The 21,991-nt window shown below is 36.3% G+C and overlaps 1 protein-coding gene across 21 annotated transcripts in view; it reads left to right on the top strand.

The window, feature by feature from the left end:
• The window catches only part of SUGCT (succinyl-CoA:glutarate-CoA transferase), a 338,160-nt gene that overhangs the window by 192,821 nt on the left and 123,348 nt on the right, over positions 1-21,991 (top strand). For 2 of the 21 annotated variants that reach the window (XR_013946617.1, XR_013946618.1), the window contains exon 14: positions 21,464-21,576. The exons of 17 other annotated variants lie outside the window; for them this stretch is intronic. Coding sequence is in view for 1 of the 4 variants with exons in the window: in XM_080580283.1 (XP_080436409.1) it covers positions 4,508-4,570 (63 nt within the window). In the remaining 3 variants the exon portion in view is untranslated. Of the gene's footprint in view, positions 1-4,507; positions 6,298-21,463; positions 21,577-21,991 lie in introns of those variants that run through there. 2 more of the 21 variants (XR_013946619.1, XM_080580283.1) reach the window with 2 other exon arrangements.

Here is a 21,991-nt window from a genome sequence, read left to right as displayed (position 1 = left end):
CAAATGATCCTCCAGGATACATTATCCTCTGTCAAAAAAAAAAAAAAAAGAAAAAAAAGGTTAAAATAGGTTTTTCATGTTCTGGTCTCATCAGTGTTATGGTTTACATGTTAGATCCAAGACCTTTGGAAAAATAATTTGTTCTAAACACCTTTTTCTGAAGATGTTCTCTGCTTCAGTCTTTTTTATATCCTTCCCATTTCATAATATTAAAAAAAAAAAAGCTACTTTGAGACCTGTTTTAAAATGTCAATCATTATAGAAAAGCTTTTAGATTTAAGACATGTTCATGTGTACATATACCACTAGTATCTCAATCCTTGATATTGGTCTTCTCTTGGGTGTTAGTCATATTTTTGGTGCATTTCAGACAGTATATCAAGAATAATATTGATAAATGTTTTAAGTTGAAGCATTTCAGTAGCTGTAATTGTTATAGACGTGTCTGAACCTGCGTCCATTAATCCTTTCTGCACAAGGTTATGGCATATTCTTTCTCTTAATAGTATGCAACTGTAGCAGCACAAAAGTAATTAGGTTTTGAGCTGATATGGGAGAACTGCTGAAACTAAGTACTCATTGTGTCAAGAATTCTGCTCAGTAATACATGGAAAAAATGGAAATACAAATTGACAGCAATCAGTTGAGAGCTTTCAAAATAATTTGTATTTGTCCATTTTAATATCAGCAGCCATAGTAAATACAATGCAAACATGACAGGTCTCAAAAGCCAGCGGGATGCTGGCCCCAAAGCAGCTGGTGAAGGACTGGTCCAGTCCCTGAGGACTTCCCAGGAATTCTCGGTAGGCTATCAGAAAAAAACCTTCATCTTGCAGTTCCCAGCTTCCAGTGGGGGGAGAAAAAAGCCCACATACCTGAAGATGACTTCAAGTTTGTCCAGGACTGTGGGTGTCCTTTTCCCTCTGCTATTTATTTACATTCAGTAAAACTCAGATGTAGCCTAGGATGTGGGCCAGTTACTGCTGTATTGCAGAATACTATTAGTCCATCTGATGCTTTAGAGGAAGAAACCCCCCTCTCCTCCTTCATTCCTTCATAATGCACCTGGCCAGTTGTGCAATGCTAACCAATGAACAGCTGCTAACAATGAGGAAATTGTGCTCATAAGTAGTAGCTCAGGATCTGATGGTTATTCTCTAGGAAGAAATTTAAGCACTAGGGACTTGCTTCTTGCCAGGATGCTTTTTTTTTTTTTTTTTTTTTTTTCACTTGAAAAAGTTGTCTCTGTGTTGAATTAAACACTTTTATCTTCTCTGTTTATGACTTTGCGGAGCTGGTTTCTTTAGAGGGACTCCATTTCCCTATCATTTCCTCTTCCCCTGCCCCCTTTCCCTCTCACCCCCTCCATCCATCTGGGAGGATTAAGGATTTTACAGCTGAGAAACAGCTAGGCATTGGAATAGCTATTTATAGTTTGATTGGTAACTTTTCCTAGCAGTAATGTTTGTCTTCATTAATGTTACTTAAATATGTGTATGTGAGTATGTAGATGTGAATTAGCATATGGGGTGCATTCTATGAAAAGTGTGTGCACGTAGTCTGTATGCAGTACATCCTTTCAATACATTCACTTTTACTGAGTGCCCTTCCTACAAACATCTTGTAGTACTTTGAAAAAAAAATTAAACCAAACAGGATATGAAAATTCAGTGCCAAAGAGGAAAGTCTTTAGGCGTGTGTGAAATTTAGCTAATAACGTAAAGAGCTTCATCTATGAAGGGAAGCCAGTTCTTTGGACTTTAGAAAATAAGCAGAAACATCTAAAGTCTGATGCTTTAATTTGAGATAGTTTGCCATCCTTCACAGTCTGATTTAGGTATATGCCACTGGGAGAGCAGTCAAAGGAATCCGTATAAATAATAAATGTAGTGAATCTTTTTCTTCAGTAACTATGAGATTTTTGCATTGACTCATGTCTTCAATCTGGTAAAATCCTTTAAGCACAAACAAATTCAATTCAGATTGGCTAGGCAGGAGTTTCAGAAGTAACTAGCAGTACTTATACTGGTCTGTGTAAAAGTTGCTTATATATATATTTTTTTAATGACTTAAGTTGATTTGGATGATATCAAGGGATATATACCAATTACTATGAATTTATCAGCTCATTATATTGGCATGTATTTCTTTGTAGACCTTCCTGTTTCATCATGAGAAGGATCTAACTGGAATACTCTGTCACAGTTTTATTTCTCATGTTAAAATAATTCTTACCGACTCACTACACTTCTATACTGGCATAAGAAAGCTAAAACTGTTTCTGGCTTGAAAGTATGTCTTGTTATAATACAAACAAATGTGTATGCTGTTCTGTATGCAAATATGCAAAAAAAGATCATCTTCAAAAATCTGCTATAGTTGAAAGAGTTTTCATCAGTGGATAGAAAACAAGTGATCACTACCAGGCATGACTCATCAATCTATTTAGCAATGGTCATGGTATTTAGTAGAAAATCTATTAGGATTGCTTCAAATACAACTCCTTTTTTTCTGTTCTTCATCTTGAAATAGCCTAGAGACTTCATTGAACAGAAAGCTGAATAAAATTTTAAAAGTTTCATTCTATAACGAGGAAGAAAGGGGATCACTTGAACATTTGCTCCAAAGCTTGTCACTGGGGTGCTATTAAATGGAAGTCAACTGAGTGGGCAGTGTTTGTCTGAAGGTCTTGAAATTGTGCTTACAGGCTGGATTTCAGTTAATTTGTTTGTTCCTATGACTTGTGAACCTGCATGTAACCAGTCCTGAAATAACTGCAAATGCTTTATTCAGAAACTTGCACTGAACCCGACATATTCAGCCATAATTATAACCACCAGATCACAATATCTGAAAGTGTTCCTTACAAAAAGCAGACTTTCTTGGAGCACCTCCAGCTGCCTTCAGAATTGGAATTTCTGATCAGATCAGCAGACCCTTTGAATATCTTGCTGTGACCGAGGAAGCAAGAACTAAACCCCAAAAATAAGCATCCAAAGCCTATCTCTGTTGACATGGTTTGGGCCAGTCACAGAGAAAGCATTTGAAGCCTTGAGGAAGTTCTGGCCTACCACATAGATGATGAAAAGTACTGAAGACCATCTGGCCTTCATAATAACTGAAATTATCTATGCCAGCTTCAGAGAAGGCAGCATTCCATCATTGCTAAGCATGCAGTAGTCTAGCCAATTTTGGAGAAATGTACGTATCTTGCCAATGCCCTCATTGTTTATACCCATCCTTTTCCCCATCTCGTCTAATGTTCAGTCTCTGCTTTAGAAAGAGTACTTGATGGCAAGTCATCCTCTGTAGTACCTTAATTCTCTTTGAACAAATATACCATGAGGTGACAGAAATTAATAAGTCCCAGATTAGATAAAAATGTTCAAGTACTTATTGCTAGTCTTATTTTCAGCCTTTGACAGGTTTAAATGCATAATGCCTGTGCAAGGTAGTAATACAACGCAAACTCATTCCTTTGGGCAGTATAATATAGTATTTCAGAGTCTGTCCTGTGTTTCACCTGCATATCTTTTTTGGTATCTTTGTTATCAAGGCTTTCCCAGAACATCTGAACTCCCCAGAAATGATGCTGTACAATTCAAGCTTGCACTGGGAGTTAGATACAATGTATTTTCATTAAAATATTATTCATTAATGATAATATATATGCATTCTAATGACTTAAAAATATCTTAGTAGTTCTAGACTAGATTCTTTTCTTGGTTATAGAGGTGCGTATCTAGTCTTATCTCCATTCAGATGGGTAGAAGTAGTTTGGAATTATTCAGTCGGAATTTAGGCTGCAAATAGAGCTAGCCACTGAAGCAAATGCAGCTGCTTTTTCTATATTGTTAATGCTAGTGCATTAGATGACTTTATCTGCTTCCTGCTATATATGCATATATTTTACAACAATTTTATTTTGCACACTGAAAACTGGGAGAGGCTTTTTTGTGTTATGGTAAAGCAAAAAAAAAATAAATCATTTTAATGAAAAAGAGGTGCTGTGAAAGACTTCACTAAGGGAGTTTTTTGGTTGCTTTTGTTGTTTTGTTTGTTTGTTTTACTCCAAATCAAATCACCATTTAAGACATTTTTAGGTACTTTTTGAAGGATGATATGGTCAGCATTCATGCTGAGGGATTAAACCCAGGATTATAATTATTTGTTAAACGTATGTTAATTTCCAAAATGTCCTGCATGCAGAATGGAAACAATTTAGCCTTATCAAATAGCAGCCAGCCTTCCCTTTGCATGTCATGATTTTCATGTTTATGTTGTCTCTTTCAGACATGAGCCATCTTTTTGTCTTCTACATTTCTACTTGCAAATTTTTGTACTTCGTGGTTCATTCCTGTAGCTGTTTAGTTGCTGTATTATTCTTTCTGATCTTAATTTCCTCAAGGGCTCTTGTTAAATATATGTTAGAGTTGGGTATATTTTATTTTGCCCTATAAACACACTTTTACATATTCAAGCTCATTAGTCATCGTTGCTCTTACAGTTTGACCCACTGAAGTCAAGGAGACCAGTTATATCAATAGAGGCATGCAAAATCAACTCTTAAAAATCCCAAGGTATGAAATTCAATCTTGTTAGCACAAATCTGTTTTGGGACTATATGAGAGAACCTTCATGCATCTGTGTAATCCCTGGAGGTTTTACATCATTTCTCTGACTTAAGTTAATATGATCCACACTTATTTTCCCCCCTCTCTCTTTTGAATCATGGGAGAGTTAAACATTTTACTTAGGATAATTTTAAAAGATCAATCCACAATGAGTCTCCTGAAAGAACCGCATAGTACAATATACTTTAGAGTATTTGGGGAAAATATACAAATCTGTTTGAGCATTGCTATTAGAATTATGTGGTCTCCTCAGGAAATTGATGATAAATTTCCAGGAGTGACAAGAACCCAGCACCTCCTTTGAAAGAGCTCTACTCCTGCAATTCAAAATGCTGGTTTCTCCAGTTGGGAGGATATGGATTTCTACTCTCTGGTCATAATACAGTATTAAAACAGACTCTTTAATATTCATATGATTTTGAGAGGTTTTCACCCTTTTGGCAGGTGGCAGACCTCAAAGTAGGCTGTTAGCTTGGGCAGAGATTTTGAAAACACAAATTGTAGAGGTTTCCTCCTCATTAAGTGTTTGGGCACTTTAACAAATTCAACAATTACTAGAGACCTGAACACTTGGAGATTCATTGTCATGCCTGACAATTTCAGATTATGGAGAAATTAGGACAATTTAGTCTTTCGCTTCACTTAAGACAATGTGAATTAGGTGTAATTAAAGATCCTTGCCATAGCAGAGGGGTTAGACTAGATGGTCTTTAAATGTCCTTTTGAATACAAACCATTCTATGATTCTATGTAATCTTAAATTTGTTTGAAGCAATCAATATCAGGGATTAGCTTCTAACCCTGTTGATGTGAGAGGCAGAATTTCTATTGACTTTTTTACTCAATAGAACTTATTTTTAGCCACTTGAAGTTTGCATCATTTTAAAATGCAGTTAAGTAAAGCACCTGCCTAAAATAAATATTACCCTTCAGTACCAGGAACAAAGTACAACTCTGTTTTGTTACTGAATCAGAACCAAAGGTGGAAAATAACTTATTTGCCTTGTTCCACAGTTCAGCCTATCAACATAAACAGATCTTAAACTGGTATGAATTCATACGTACACACTAAATTATCAATGATCCAGTAGTAGTGTTTGTGAAGTAGGAGATAAGATGTACCCATGATACAAACCAAATATATCTGTGTGGCTACCCAGCTGAAAGCAGGACAAAAACCACCCAAAACTTCTGAAATGCTTTGTGATTCTGTGGAGTAACAGTCAAGTCATACTGATTTTTTTGTCAGTATTAGCATATACCTCAGATTTTTTCCTAAACCTTATCATGAGGTGATATTATCATAGAGTCATGATCTATCTTTTGTTTCCCAGAAGGACCAGGATTCATCTTACAACTTTCTCTTGAGGTCCATTACAGCCAAGCATTTGCTCTGTTTTAATTCACATACAGGTTAGGGAATGAGCCATCACTGAGCAGATTTTGAGATACCAATCTGGCAACAGTTTACCTCATTTCTCATTATTCTCCTGTCATTGTGTTATGATGTGTTTTTAAGAACATCCAGCTTTTACTTGCAGGAAAACCATTTCCTCATGCAAAGTAGAACATGCAGACCTGATTTATTTCTCATTTCAGCTGCAAATCTGTTGATTTGTATTTAGAAGAGTTAACATCTTTTTTTTTTTTTTTCTCTCCCTGCGCCCCCCCCCCCCCCCCCCCCCCCCCATGTGTATTACAGGCCAGGCTGTGACTGGCATTTACAGCAGGAAGAAAATGAAGGGAGGGCTGGGAGAGAGAATTTTGTTCCTTTTTTGCACTGTCAATGGGATCCAGCTGTAAATTTAGACCTTGCAGCTCATGCATACTCCTTCAGAGGGAAGTATTTACCACATTCCCCTATTACCCTTTATGCAAGAAATACCAGTCAATCTACAGTCTCCATTTAATCTGTTACAAAAAGGATAACATACTGTGGTTGCTTATCATAGCAGAAATTGAATTTAACTGCGTAGAAGCCCCTTTCCTGTGTTCCATTGAACATCCATTTTTTGTAAGGTAATGACATGTTGAGAAAACTATTTTGCTTTATATAACATACTTACCTAGTGCAATATTCATTGCTTTTACATGACGTAGTGAACTCTCTGCATGTTACATCATCCAGCCTCCTTTGGATGTGCTAGGTTTGTGCTTACATGTCACAGTGGGAGACTGGATTCCTGAGGACCCATTCCCAGATGCAGATTTTTGACCACAAAACTCTCGTGCCCACTGGAAGCTGTTGATATTTTTCTGGGAAATGAATAAGTGGTCTCCTAGATGAGTATGCTGCTGATGGGTAGCCTCAGGTGACTGAATACCCAGTGTGTTCAGAATGTGGGGGCTTGCTGCTCAGATTGTCGCAGAGGTATGTCTCACAGTATTCCCCAAGATACTCCATAGGGAAACTTTTCTGGATTATTTATTTCAAACAATGGGCTGAAATTCCTTTTCTAGCTATTGTTTACCTCTTTGAGGAACGCTTGATTTCCAGCTGTTGGGAACGCTATTCTTGTCCTAAAGATAATCTGAGTGGCTATGATTAGTTTCTACAAGTTTTTGAGAAATACAAACATGCAAAGAGAAGGGTTAAAGAATTAAGTCAAATGTTAGCTAATATTTTGTAGTGGCATGATTTGTTACGCCTTAGAGTATTTATGCTTTTCAGTCCCCTGCAGTATAACCTGGGCTGAAGTTTCCTTTGTTTCTTCATGGAACAATACTTACTTTCTTTTTAAACAGAGAGAGACTCGAATCAAAGTTGTAGATCCCAGCATTTCCTACCCATGTGTTTTTATATAGAAACAAATTCTCAACCTGAATTTTTCAGATGTCCCCATCTCTTAAAGTTGCCCTGTTTGTGTAACACGTGGATTTTATTAATTGTCTCCTTTAGTTTGTCAAGTGTAACAATTGTTTTGCTCTTCTTTCCATTATTCTACTTCTGATTACTGTATATGGAGGCAGTGGGGTTTTGTCCCAGTTTTGGTAAACAAAAGAAAAATGCTGAGTTGAAATGCAGTGAATGACAGAACTGAATCCAAATAAGTCATTATATACAAATAAGTCATTATTGTACACTTAGAGGCATTTTGTTTACTTCAAGGCTAATGGGGACACGTGTAAGCTCTTCAGATGTGATTTTTTGGGGGAGCTTCTGAAATTGGCACTTGCTTTTGCAAAGTAACACAGATTAGATGTGTTCGAAAATGAGCAATAAATAGATCTAAATAATAATAATAAATTAATAGACATACTAATAGGTATCTCAACTTTTCAGGGTATTTTTCCAGAATCTGATAGAGGACAAGTAAGTCAGGCATCTGGTAGGAAACACCATTCTGTTCTATGCCTGATGGCTGTATCTCATTTAAGGAATATTTTTATGCAATGTGGTTTCACAGTTTGAGTTGCGCTGTCCCACGACTTGAAACCTCCTTCCGACTTGCGCTTAGCTGTTTGTGTGCATGCTTGAAAGAGGCTACATGATTCCTGTTGCGAGGAGGCGGCTGAAACACACCTCTGCACCAGTTCTGGCACATTACATATTGGGGCTCAAACAGGGCTCAGCAGGGCCGAGTGTGTTGCAGTTTCCTCTAGCCAGGAGGATGAGACTGTCAGCTGCCTCAGCAGGTTCCCCCTCCCCTCTCTTCCTTCTCCTCCTCTTCTTCCTCCTGCTGGCCTTCTCGGCAGCCCAGGGCAGGCAGTCCTGACCACACCTGTCCCTTGCTGTGCACTGCCCCAGCTCTGCCTCCAGGGTTGGGGTCTCCAAGGCTGCTGCAGGTGGTCCAGGAACACGAATTATCCACCTTCCTCCCCTATCTCCTTTGTAGAGTGGTCAGGGTGAAAACAGCATCTCATCTGAATTATTCTTCAATTCAGTCTTTAAAGTCCCAGAGAATTTTCCCCTCCAGCATAAGCTAGGTTTTCTTTTGTTTCTTGTTACTAAGTAAAACCACAAGCAATGGTGCCCTATTCAATAGCTAGGAACAGCTTTGTCACCTTTATTTCAAGCAAGATCACAGCAAAAGTAAAGGATCAAGGTAAACATTCAGTGTTGTGAATTTGTAACAAAATTTAGAAAAAAAATCTTTTTTTCAGGCTTCCTTTTTTTAATAGCTTGTAGGGTTCAATATTACAATATTTCAAAGACATTTAAATACACAAGCAGTCATTCGTACTGGCATGAGAATACAGCAAAAATGATCATATATTGGCAAATAGGTGAAGGATTACACAGAGGGAAGAATTTGGCATTCAAAGACATTCAGAGTTTTTAATATTAATGTTTACCGGTAGGTACTCTATTGTATTATCCAGGGTTCAAATTACAGCTGTGTTTTTCTTTGTATTGTAATACTGGTCTGAGCTGAAAATTATCCAGATTTTCAAAAGTTTTTTGGTCTCTTTCAGCTTTCTAATGATCAACAGATTTGTGTTCACATACTTTTTTTTTTTTTTTTTTTTTTTTTTAATCCTGTGGGGTGACCCCAAAGCTACTTATGGAGAATAATTTTGAAACTCTGTGGTCATCTTTCAGGCTACGGATGTATTAGATATACTGATGCATGTGCTGTTATATTGGAGGTGTCTGAAGCCATAAGGCTGTGGCAGCTTCAGGCTTGGCCCTTTATATTGTCTGTAACAGGAAAACACTGAAAACCTGTTGTCATGTGGGTATGCCAATATAAAAAACGTTAAACATTCGTTTCCATGTTGGTTTTGTAAGGGGCAAGTATTTACATGTAGTTACAGACCTTTTTCCTGAGGTCAGTTATTGGATAAAGTCTTTAGTGTCTCCAAGAGGTGGCTGATGTTTTTCAAGACAAACTTTAAATATTGCTACTTACTGCTGTGAAAGACTTACTAATACACTCATCGCTACATTAGTCTTTGGGGAACTATTCATATGGGGGTTATTTGAGCAGTGTCAAATATTCATGAATAATACATGTATTCATTTTGAATGGAAGGTGCTCTCTGGCATGCTGCCAAACCATGAAACATGTCAAAACTATCTTCGTTTATTTGCTGAGTTCCCAGAATCAGCATTTAAAAGCAGGGCTTCATTACTCTCTTGTACACTGTATGCTCTTGCAGTCCTTGACTGGGCAAAAATATCAGTTAAGTAAGCAAGTTGTACAAACTTCAGGATATCATCAAAGCATGGGGAGAACCAAGTGAATGTTCAAACAAGAAGAGTTGTACTCTGGGCAAAATTCAAATACTACATCAGCTTTATTTCTCTTAAGACCAATAAATGTCATTTAAAAATGAATTGGTATTTGATGCTTTGGGGAGTTGTTCTCCCTCTGAGTATATACCAGTGCAGTGTGACTGTTTAGGGCTATTCCCACGTATGAATACATTTGGTATTTGAAAAATAGCTTTCATATTCATATGGGTATTTATCAGCAATTCTTTTTCACATTACTTTGAGATTCATATCTGATATTAAATTAGGAAGCCATTTTAGATGATATTTTCAAACTGAGTTGCAAAACGGCGGCAAATGCTTTTTTATTTTTTATTTTTTTTTTCTCTCCACATTCTTACCCAGATCTCAGATTATTCCTGTCACTGTATCTTTTGACAGAAGAGGAACAGTAAGTCAGCCACTTACTTATGTTGGGAGGAAAGAACACTTGCAGCATTTCTCTTGCTGCTGAAAGAAAGAAATCCTCCTTTGTTTCATGAAATCTTACTGCTTTTGCAACTTTTAGATTTACACTGGAGTAACTCTGGAGTTTTTCTGAGCAAAACAGTGACTTTGGGAGGATTTTGAAAGTATGCAGTAAATTGTTTAACTTTCACAAGAAAAAGTCCATGTGCATTTGTCCTGTAAGTCAGAACAACTTCCCAAATATTGCAGTAGCTTTGCCAGCTAAAGTCTTCAATGGTTCATACTGTTAGGGAGACAACACCTGGGACTGGGGCTTATCTGCACAGGAAGTCAGAAGCTCTATTGCATGCATTTGTTTCAGAAATGCCTGTTCTTCTTGAATGTCTTTATTCTTGAAGATTGTTTTTCAACAGAATTTCTTGCTTGTGGTTTCTCTGAGTTTCCTTTCCATTTGATTTCAAGCTCATAGTCTACAACTGATGATCCATGATGAAACATCTTCAGTGTTGTGAATCATCCAATGCCCTATTTTTTCTTAAAAATAGAAAAAGAGGAAGTAACTAGTGTCTGCCATCTTACAAAGTAGAACTTCATTTTCTATTTTCCAAAAGCACTTTGGTAAGAAAACAGCTAATAAATGCAATGATGGGAATTGAAAAGTTTAAGGGAGAACATAGTTCTGTAAAAAATTACTTGAGATCTGTGCCACCTCCTTCCTAGTCTACTGCTCTCTGCATTATAATACATGTGCCAGAGTCCTGGCCAATCTTTCTTGTCATTTTGTTGCTAATGGTCCTTTCTGCCCAGTCCTTGTCCTTTTTCTTTTCTCTGTACGTTGCCTACACAGTCATTGGTTTTCTTAAATACAGCACCAGTGTACAGAAACTACTAGCCTTTTCTTGTTTAAAGCAATGGTGGCCATTCTTGCTCTGAAATGACATCTCAGCACTCTTAATGTCTATTCTTTTCAGTGTGCTTGAAGTGTTTTTTGTGCCTTGCACTAAGCCAGAATTAATTCTTTTGATACCCGACCCTGTAGATTACTGACAGCCCAGTTCTGCTATACTTTCTGATGCTGTGTAACACTATGCTACTCAAAAAGTTCTATTTAAAATAACGTGACTACTTAGCGTGGATCCTGTAGACCATAGCCATGTGAAGTAGAGTTCTGTTTCACAAGTGGTCCCTTTGAAGTCAATCAAGTTACACATGCTTACATCATGTCTGAAGTTGGTCCACTGTGTTTACAACATGCATATTTGATATTGCGCAGTGGGTGTACATAACTTTCAAAATAATAAAATCTTTATTACTTTGAGGAGTGTGCACATTAAAGAACAGATTTTCATTTACATGAAGGCTCCTTACAATCCTCTGGCTATTCAACTACCCTTAAAGCTAGCATAAATTCCACTAAAGGCCCACTGAAAATCCCTTTTCATAGCCAAAGTTGTGTAAAATGGTGCTGCATGTAAACCAAAATGCAGCCCTTCACAAAAAAGATATATTAATTTCATGGCAATATTTTCACATTTTTTTTGTTTTCCTGTTGTAAAAATATAATGTAATTAATCAATGTAACTTTTAGCTTACTTTTAGTGTATGTTATACCATCTTACAGTAAATCTTTTATAATGAACAGTTGATCTGTTTTATCCCCAAGAGATTCAAATCAAAATTTAGCACTTCTTCTTGTTACTTTTTTTCTTCTTTTTCTTTTTTTTTTTTCTGGCTCATTTAAACACAGCTTATTCCTTGAATTACTCTGAAGAAGTAAAAGCAAAAAGTATTAAGAGAAATATATAATGTCAATTAGAATCTGTCTTGTTTGGGTTCATATGTTGGAACAGGAAGATAATGCATAGAAACATACTTTATCTTCCTATTCTAAAGTATACTTTGCATATATAGAATGTAGAAGTAGACTTTTATGTCTAAAGCTTCTCAAATCTGTTTGTTCTTTGGTTTTAAGCTCCAGCTCTGGTCCATCTGCATAAAATGGACACTTACGAGGCTACAGAAATAAACTTATGAAGCTTCAGCTTCTGCTTATAAAACAATAGACACCTAGAAGTAGTCTAAAGGTATTAGCTGCTATCTGGTAAAAAGGAGTGTTACTGTATGCAGGTCACCTTATATTTAAAACACCAGAAAGGAGTTTGGGGATTTGGATCCATTTCTCAAGTGCAGTAAATTCCTTGTTTGGCTCTTGGTAATTCTTAGTTTCTGTATACCTACCTATTGACCTGTCAGCCTGTCTGTTTATCTGTCTGCATCATAGAGGGGCTGTGAGAATAATGCCAATTACACAATTACACTTCCCATACAAGAGTCTGCCTAATAGCTGCAAGGAACTCTTAGAGTGGGAAAAAAACAATTTCTGCTATTATCAGAAAAGTTCCTTGTTTCTCATGTTATTTACCCTGCAAGAGAAAGAACAAATGGCTGTTGGAAATCTTAGGGGAGAACGCATCTATATGAAATCTGGACAGGTCTGTGCAGTCACGTTCAAAGACATTTTAACAGGGAAATTTCCTGTCTTGGCATAGAATATTTTTTTTTTTCTTTTGGACAGAATATTATAATATTTATGTAGTGTATCCACATACAGCTAGTTTACAGTTTTCCTGTATGGTTCCTGAATGAATCCTTCTCATCTTCTTTCTTCCTTCTTTTTAACTGAGAAAATAAGCAGTGTATTGGAAATTTTTTTGTATATGCTGTAGGCTACACTTAACCATTGAGGTCTTGGTAATTTGTGTTTTTAATGGATAGGGGGCTTTCCTTCTGGGTCATTTTCACAGAGCAACTTCGGTTGTCCAAACGTATTCTGAAATACGCTGGGGATTATGGTTTCAACACATGCATGCCTAGGGCCAAAGTATGAGTAACACATGAAATTTTGTTCCATTCCATGAACAAACCACTGTTTTGTGGTATAATACAAAACATATCTAAGCAGTTTAGATCACTATCAGGCATTACAAGGTTAGGTTTTCTATTTATGTGACTACCCAAAGCTCATTAGAAGCTCATTTTGTAGCTCTAGGGAAGTAAGAATAAAAAGCAGTGAAAAATAGTACATTGTATTCTGTTCTAATTATACTCTATTTACTGTACTACTAATATATATCAAGTGTATAATTTTATAGTTGCAGAGCCCGATTTCCCAAACTTGTGAAGTCCAGTATTGTTAATAAAACTGTTGTGCATGCAATTTAACTGTGCAACTTCAATTGCATAGACAAACTAGCTGTGCATGCCCGCAGACTACTGGTTGCTGATCTCTTTGTGCCGTTGAGTATCCTTGAAGCAAATTCCAGTTGCTCTTCTCCACCTGCTCTTAGGCCTACAAGAAAATGACAGTGACCAGGCTCAGAGGGATCATCAGGAGGGAACTGATGAATCGGAAATATCAGATGGCATTTGAAAGTGAATAAACTATCAGATTCTGGATATAGATTTTGACTACTCAAAACTACACTCTGATTGGCTGGGTGAATCTTTTTAGAAAAATTACAGGAGTGCTTTCATCTTGGTCACGCAGGTGGTGGTTTCATGTCACCATCAAACCAAGTTTGTGCCTGGTGGGTTGAAACAATTCATTAACGTATGAGAATGTAATAGGCGTAGAGCAAGGATTTGAGGCAGGAAGTATCCTTTGTGAGGCAGTATATTTTTAATTGATGTTTTTTGTCAAGTTTTCCTTTCTAGCTACAACTTTGTGGCCCTATTGTCATATTGGTCTCAGCTTTTAGTGAAAGAATGAATACAGAACACAACCATACACAAGTAGTAAAGCTTATGTAGCTAAGGGCAGAGAGAGGGAAAGTAAGTCCATTAGGTAACAGAAAAAGCAAGGTTTTGGACAGCCTAGATAAAAAACAATGATAACCTTCCCCTTTCCATGCTCTTACCTCTCACTGGAAATGACTTTCTATAATAAAAGGATATGTTGCATAAACCCAACCAAAAATGAGTGTTTACATTTTTTCGTAATGTAAAATTAATGAGCCATTCTCCTAATAGTAAAAAGCTTCTCCCGGGTGTGCATTAGTGGGTTATAAGCACTCTTCACAGGTGGTTGAATACACAAGGCTGAAACACACCCAAGACATACATTGAATCATAGCAAGGCACACTCAGTCATGGCTTATACTATAAGAGAATATTTAACAGAATTCCTGTTTATATAGCACTTAGTTTAAAATAAGATGTGTAAGCTTATTGTTCTAACAGAACGTGTGTTTTAAAATGAAAGCTGTGCATGAAAAAATTCCTTAAAATCCAGATAGCAAGAGTCCCCTCTTCATGCTCTTTAGTGTAATGTAGTACAGCAGTAAAACGAAAGCACCATGTTGTAGACTGAAAACAATATGCCTGTTCCACAAAATACATGGCTGTTTACTAGTCTGTCTTCTTGCATATTCCAGTGTCTGTACAACCACAGATAATGAGAAGACAGCACTAAATTAAACCACAGATATTTGTCCCTAAATTAAGTTTGCTTTTACTTCTATGCTCTGTTCTTATTTATTTTAATTAGTGAGTACAAGCCATGTTTTTCTTCATCTTTAGCCTTATTTCAGAATTGCTGTTATGCACCTTGTTATAAATTCCTTGGCTTCCAAGCAAAGTTTTATGGGCATGGAGCATTGTGTTTAAAAATAAAAATTCTGAACACCCATATGTTTTGAGGTACGATTCCTTTCCTCAGAGGGTATATAACACATAAAACAAAAAAGCCTATTTTATAATGGAAATCTGAAAACAATCAGTGAGCCTCTTGTTCAAAGTAACACCAGGTTTGCTTTAATTTTCAACAAATTCAATTTTCTTTAAAGTGCCGTTTATATGCCCATGTTGAATTATAATAGTTAACAGTAATTTATTGGGGATATTATTCCAGGAATTTTTCTGTCTTCTACCTTTGACCCTAGGGATGTGGTGGTGGGGAAAAAGAATATATGGTGCAGTATGACACAATGTACAGTGCAAGAAATTAATGGTACAGCAGAAAGGTTATCTGGGAAAGACACATTGAATGCATTAATTCAGTTTAAAAAAAAATAATAAAAATCACTTCCACAGTGTTTATGTACCATAAGACTACTATCTGTTATCAATTGCTTCTTCTGCTAAGTTTTCTTCAAAGACACTGAATTTTCTTTCGTGATTCTAGGAGAGGGTCTCTGTAGCCCCCAAAATTGAGCAATTTAATCCCAACTCAAAGCTAGTAGTAACAAATGGAAAATCTCCACTGTGAGCTTTGAATGACAGCAGAAATAATGTTGTATCTCTGTATAAGCTAAGGGCTTTGTGACAGGGTTTGGGATTTTCTTTACGCTTTTTAAGTCTTGAGGTACCCCATTTCAGGCAGAGTCTTTCCATTATTTTCTTGTAAACTTTCTGTGTAAGTCAGAAGCTTTTATAAGACTCTTCATGTTTTCACAAAAACTGAATCTACTAACTAATCTACTAAGCCTACTCTGTGTCTTTTTTAATATTTGCCTCCTGTTGTATGGGCTCCAATATAGAACTGGAGGGAAGCTGTTACTTACACATCTATCTGCATATTTTATGTCTGGCATCAGGACTTTGCCCTGCATATTCGTAACTAAGTCTCAAGAGGCATTGATTTAAATGAAGACGTTATGCTTCTTCCTTCCCTAGCCTTCATCATGTGAATGGGAGTGAAGCTGTTTGATGCAGCAAAATTGAAGCATCCCTGAAGTTAATCTTGGCCTTTCGATAAGTGAGGCTGACCATGCACAGCTATTTTTCTCTTGCTTGGGGGGTTTCTTTGCTCTTGAAGATGGATTGTATTGATATTTAATTAATATGTTACCAGACACAAAGGAGGGTTATTTGAAATCTGAAAAATATTAAAAACAAAACAAACGAACAAAAAACAGAAAATCACAAATTGAAAGATTTATTCTAAAATCCCTCTTAGCTTTGTACAGTGATTCAAGGGAAAATATATAGTACTGCTGGCTGTCATTCTTCTTTACAAAGCATTGCAGAAAAGGCCACAAGCTGCAGGAGATGAGATTCTGTTTTTCGTGGCCTCACAAAAGTTTGATAATTCAATTTCTCTTTCTTCTCAGTTGGGAAACCATTTGCCTAACCTTTATCATTGTGTATGTAAGACTTGCCATTTTCAGTTGCCAGAAACGGTAATGCCAGAGCAGCTGATTTAGCAGTTTTGTTCCCTCTAGGCCACCCAAAAGAGCATTTTCTATTATACTGTACTGTGTGAATTGGCTGTCAGCCTACAGTCAGGTGAACTCTGCTTCTAGATGTGCTCTTCCTATACTGCTGCCATCCTTCCAATAACGCCTCATTGTTCCTGCAGCATTTTGATTATGCAGCATGTTTACACATCACTGGAGCAACAGAGCCCTTTGACCATTTGTTATTGCAATGCATCATGAGAGACAGCTACTCTGAGTGGATTTTACTCCAAGGATGCTTTCATCTTCAGCAATGCAGCTGATTATTTTCACTGCAGCTGACCACCTTAGAGAAATATTGAGGTGGATGAAATACTATCTTGAGAATGACCCTTAAATGATAAAAATGTGTAGGTGCAACATCTGAGTTGCAGAAGACCATGCAGTGATTCTGTCTTTCCTAGGATCTTTTCCTACGATCCTCTCATATTCCCCTAGTATCCCTGAGCAATTTTGTGTTCTTTCTCATTTTACAGTGTAACTGCAAAATTGCTGTTTATTGAGTATTATTCTTGTTTTGTTTTAATTATTAGGTGGCTTTTAAGATGTGGGCAGAATTGGGCATGGAAACAAAGGGCGTTTGAGCTCAGAAGATGGAGGGCATGGTGGCAAAGAACAGTGCTTTGGCTCTGTGCACAGCGGTAAAGGATAACGCTTTATGTAACAGGATACAGACATCATGGCAGGCAATTGGCCCTGCAGGAGAGCACTTTATGTAACACAAGAGATAATCAGCATGTGGCTGGCATCAGGGCTTAGTAACAAATACAATGAGATGGGGAACAATTGCATTCTCTTCTCTGCTTCCCTCACGGAGGTTACTGAGGGGAAATCCCATATTCCCACTTTGAATAGGCATGTGATATTAGATATATTTACTGGGGGAAGACAGTGATCCAATTCCATTGTGCTAAGCTTTTTATTTTTCTTAATTTATTTTTTAAAAACATACCCTTTGCCCACTTGCTACTGTTGGGAGGGACAGACTAAACAATTCAAAGCTTTCCTAAGAAAAAGCGTAACTTTTTAATCATGGCAATAAGAAGTCCTTTTTGGCAATGCTATAATGCTACCAAGAGGCAATTTAATAAAACAGCCTAGTGCTCTAGAAGATCCTGAAGTAATAGCAATTTTAAGGAAATAAGGGGATATATTTCTTTCTCTGCTTCTCTTTTTTAACTTTTAAAGGAAAACCACAGTGCTTCTCTGGTGCCTCTTAAGTGGGCACAACTGCTGATTTAAAAGAAAGAGGAGCTGGTCTTTATGGTTAAGAATTTCAGACCAAAAAACAAAGCACTTTAAGATTTTGTTTAAGGTTGCTCTTTCAAATCCGGAGGGACTGGAAAAGGTTGGTTTGTGGAAGGCCAATTTCCCAACACGAAAGTTTCCTTGATAAGACTCCAGGAAGGCTTTGGGGCATCCTGATTTCTGTCCACTCCTTGGCTTATAGTATCTCCTTCTCCAGTGAATAGATGAACTATTTTCACTTACTTAAGAAGAAATGTCTTGATATATGTTTTGCAGTAGTTTTTATGCTGGTCTAAGTTCATGTATGCCAGTGTGAATGAAAGCAGAGTGAGTTATGTTTCACCAGTATCCATTGTTATCGCACCAGTCTGTTTTACTGGGTATCGTGTCTTGCAGTTCAGTGCCAGAACTTTTCAGAGTAATTTGTGCTATGTTTACTATTGTAAATTACAGGGGTAGGGTAGAAACAGTGAAACATCTGTAATTATTTCTTATCATTTGATGGGTGTCATTGGTTTACCACTTGGAACACATGATTTATGGGTCTGATTTCCAAAATCTGGAACCTATACATATACAGTTTTATACAGGCACATTCCTGAACATGTGCATTTCCAAATTTACCCACTGATTATAAAGCTGATAGGTTCCTCCAACTGCAGCATTAAGAATAATGGTTAAAATGTAGAAGTATACAGTGCAATACTCCAGTAACTGCAAATACCTAATGCTGTTTCTAGTGAAGGAAATGCATGAATGTATGCATCAGGTGCTGTTTGCATGGTTCATTGTAAAATGCATGTAGAAAGTAACCCAGTCAAAATTTAAATAAAAATTACTCCCTTCGGTTTATATAATGTATGTACAATGTACTAGTAGTGCTCATGTGCAACTGAAACAAGTCGTGGAATATAAGATGGACTCAAAAGTGGCCAACTGTAACTTGCATGGTAGAGTTTCCTGAAAAGTTTCTCAATTGTTGTGCTTAAGAATTGGGATCTATAACTCATTATGGGTGGAATGCAACTTCAAATCAATGTGAAAATTTCAATTTGCTTGAATCAAATGCGGATTGTACTCTAGGACTGAAATCCTTTCTTTTTCCCCTCCCTTCAATTCTACTTTGGGCTTTTATACAGTGGAATGTCCTCTAACCAGAGTATGTGTATGTGCACATGATTTATCACACGTGATAGGCACGTTTATTTCAAAACTCTTTATCAAAAAAGAGCGTACATGTGAGTTGGTTTATTACTTTTTAAAGGCTTTAGTAATGAAAAAAGGGATATATTCTTAATGGCATGTGTGCAGCTGACAGTTCTATAAAATTAACAGTATTTTTTTTCCCTACTTATAAGGAGGTCTAGTTCAGTCCTGAAAAAAATGGGCTACAGATGATGTCATTGCCTAGTGGATGAACTATCCTTGTTTTACATAAAGATACGGTTCTTGTGAAGTATATACGGGAGATAGTAAGAGCAGGAAAAGTATATATTTCAACTTTGTTACTTATGACTTCAAGCTGTCTGTCCCTCTGCTGAGAAGTGAAATACCAATTTCTGCATTGGGCTTCTGTCAAAGGGCTGATCAGGAAGACGTCAGATGCCCTGGCTCTGCTGGGTAAGTTAACAAGTATAGGCCTATTACAGCAACCTGGTGAAGACGTTTGGGATGAGGATTTTTTCTGGATTTTTGGAGGGTGCCCAGGATTTTCTCCTCTTTTGGTCCAGAACCTTTTAAATCAACACATTTCCAATACACAATAGCAGTAGACAAGAATAGCTGATTCATTCCCAGTTTTGGCTAATATACCTCTGCTATCCAGTAAATTAATATACTTCACTTACATCTTGTTCTTCCTTTCTTTATTTGTTTTCCCTATTTTATAGATATTTAGAACACGTTTTCTTGACTGCATAGAGATCTTGGTGGAAGTCAGCACATACTGAAAGAGTTATTTCATTTTCAACCTTTGCTGTGATTTAAATCAGTTTTCTTTTTCTAATGAGAAAAAATATTTTCAAATTAATTTTAAAAATTCTGTCTACTCCAGTGTTTTAATGTTTCTAGACTGAAAAGACCATGAAGGCAAGCAAAAATACACCAAATGCCAGAAAGAATTTCCCAGTTTATGAAAGAGGCGCACATTTTGCTTGGACTCAAGTGTGAGATTTGTTTTACTTTGAATAGTTAAAACAAATTAAGTTGCTTTGGAAGCGTAGGAAAGATAGCACTTTGCAGGCCTTGGGTTAGTCAAGGAAGTATCCAGGGTTATTTCTGAGTAAAATTTGATGGTTTTCTACCTAAAGCTAATATATCAACTAATCCATGGATTGTTATCACTCTTGAAGTGTGGAGTAAGAGTCACACATTACATATACATATATATATATATTTAAACAAGCCTTGAGATTTCAGATGCTGATTCAGAAATGTAAATATTCCATGTTGAAGGAGACACAGGGAAGCTTTAAAGAATGGTGATCAGGGCAGATTTTTAATAAAATATACTGAATGTTGTCTGCAAATTGGATGTGGCGTTGAACTATGATTGAAAATTTTCACTTGTTTTGAAGGAGTGTTTAATTCAGTAGGGAACTCTGATTTCTTACACACTATAAGCAAAACATTTTTACGTGAAAAGGTATTTGTTCATTTAGCTAGTTGCTGACTGGTCCTAGATTTTGCTTTGAACAGTATCAGTAGCGTGGGTCTTACTTGAAAGTTAAAGAAATTACATAAATTTATTAAATTCCATCAAATTTATTTGTATTATGACATATATTTACAAGTAAAAGGAGTAATTTTTTTTTTTTTGGAGAAACTTGTTGGTAAGAAACAGGATCTAATGGCAAGCTGTGTTCTTCTCTATTGCTTCTTAACCACAAATGATTTCACTCAACTCATGTACTTTCTGACCTCAGAAACCTTTTTGAGACCTTCAGCATTACGTGGCGATTGAATGTTTTTAAGGGGCTTTCTGTTTTTAATCGTGCTATTTTTTGTCACTATTTTTGTCTCTAAACTGTGTGTTATTTTGTAGGAAATGCCTCAAATGCCATTGGGAGATAAACATTGTTTAATAAAAGTATTGTTTTTCTTCTAACTTATGATAATGATCAAGGTTTTGTATTTGTAGAATCACCTTCACTCAACAGCTTTGTATAGAAAGAGCAGGATGTTTTTTCTTTTCTGAGTCTCTTTGGTTTATATATCTGTTGGTTGTCAATATTGCAGCTGACCAAGAGTCTGTTAAAACACTTTTATCTTTTAATTTAAGCTGAGTTACTCTTTTATGCAAACACTCTACCAGTCTTATGAATATTTACAGTCAGCATTTCAAAACTTGTAGTATGTTTTTTAATTGTTTTTATTTTCCTGTCAGTTATACTTATCTATTAGAGTAACTCCAGAGATGTGTTTATAGTGTAAAAGACATCCTAACACCTACTAACAATGAAACACAGTGCAAATCTTTATGCTGTCCATGTTCACACACTTGCTTTTTTCCCCACTTTTTCAGTGCTAGATTTACAATAGTAAAAATTACCTTTTTAATTTAATTTAATTTAATTTAATTTAATTTAATTTAATTTAATTTAATTTAATTTTATTTTATTTTATTTTATTTTATTTTATTTTATTTTATTTTATTTTATTTTTTGGTTAAGATAGAATGTATGGTTACTTTAGCATCATCAGAATACTTTTATTTGCAGCAACGCTAAGAAATAACAAAAAGTGCACAAGCATTAGCTAGATCTTGTGGCTGTGTGGCACCATGTCTGAAACAGGACCTGAAAGGCACCCATCCTTCTTAAGCAGTGTTCAGGTAAATATTTGTTAGATCAGACTTAACTTGTCTTTCCACAGCCAGTGCTATGTCTGTATCACATCTGGGGTTAGCTTGAGAATAAATGATTTTTTTTTTTTTGCTTGTGCCTAATCCTGATCTTATTCCTGTTTGTTTGTTTTGGTAACCTAGTATTATAGAGCTATGGTTTTAATTCTCACTATGTAAAACTGAATAATCCAACTTCCTTTTGTACTTTTTGTCCATTTTATTTACTGAGATTGAGAGCTCTTTGGAGCAGTGCTTTGTTTTGTGTTTGTAAGTATTTTAACTGTGCCAAGCTCAAGTACACTTTTAGTAGAAGTCACCAGATATAAATTAAATAAAAAAGAGCATAAATATAGAGTCCACATAGTAGTGGGCAAGATTTTATGCATCTGTGCAGCATCCTTCT

This window comes from Anser brachyrhynchus (assembly GCF_964034855.1).
Source record: "Anser brachyrhynchus genome assembly, chromosome: 2".
NCBI classification, from domain to species: Eukaryota; Metazoa; Chordata; class Aves; order Anseriformes; family Anatidae; genus Anser; species Anser brachyrhynchus.
Note: the sequence above shows the minus strand (reverse complement) of the source record. Positions and strands in the feature narration are given on the sequence as shown.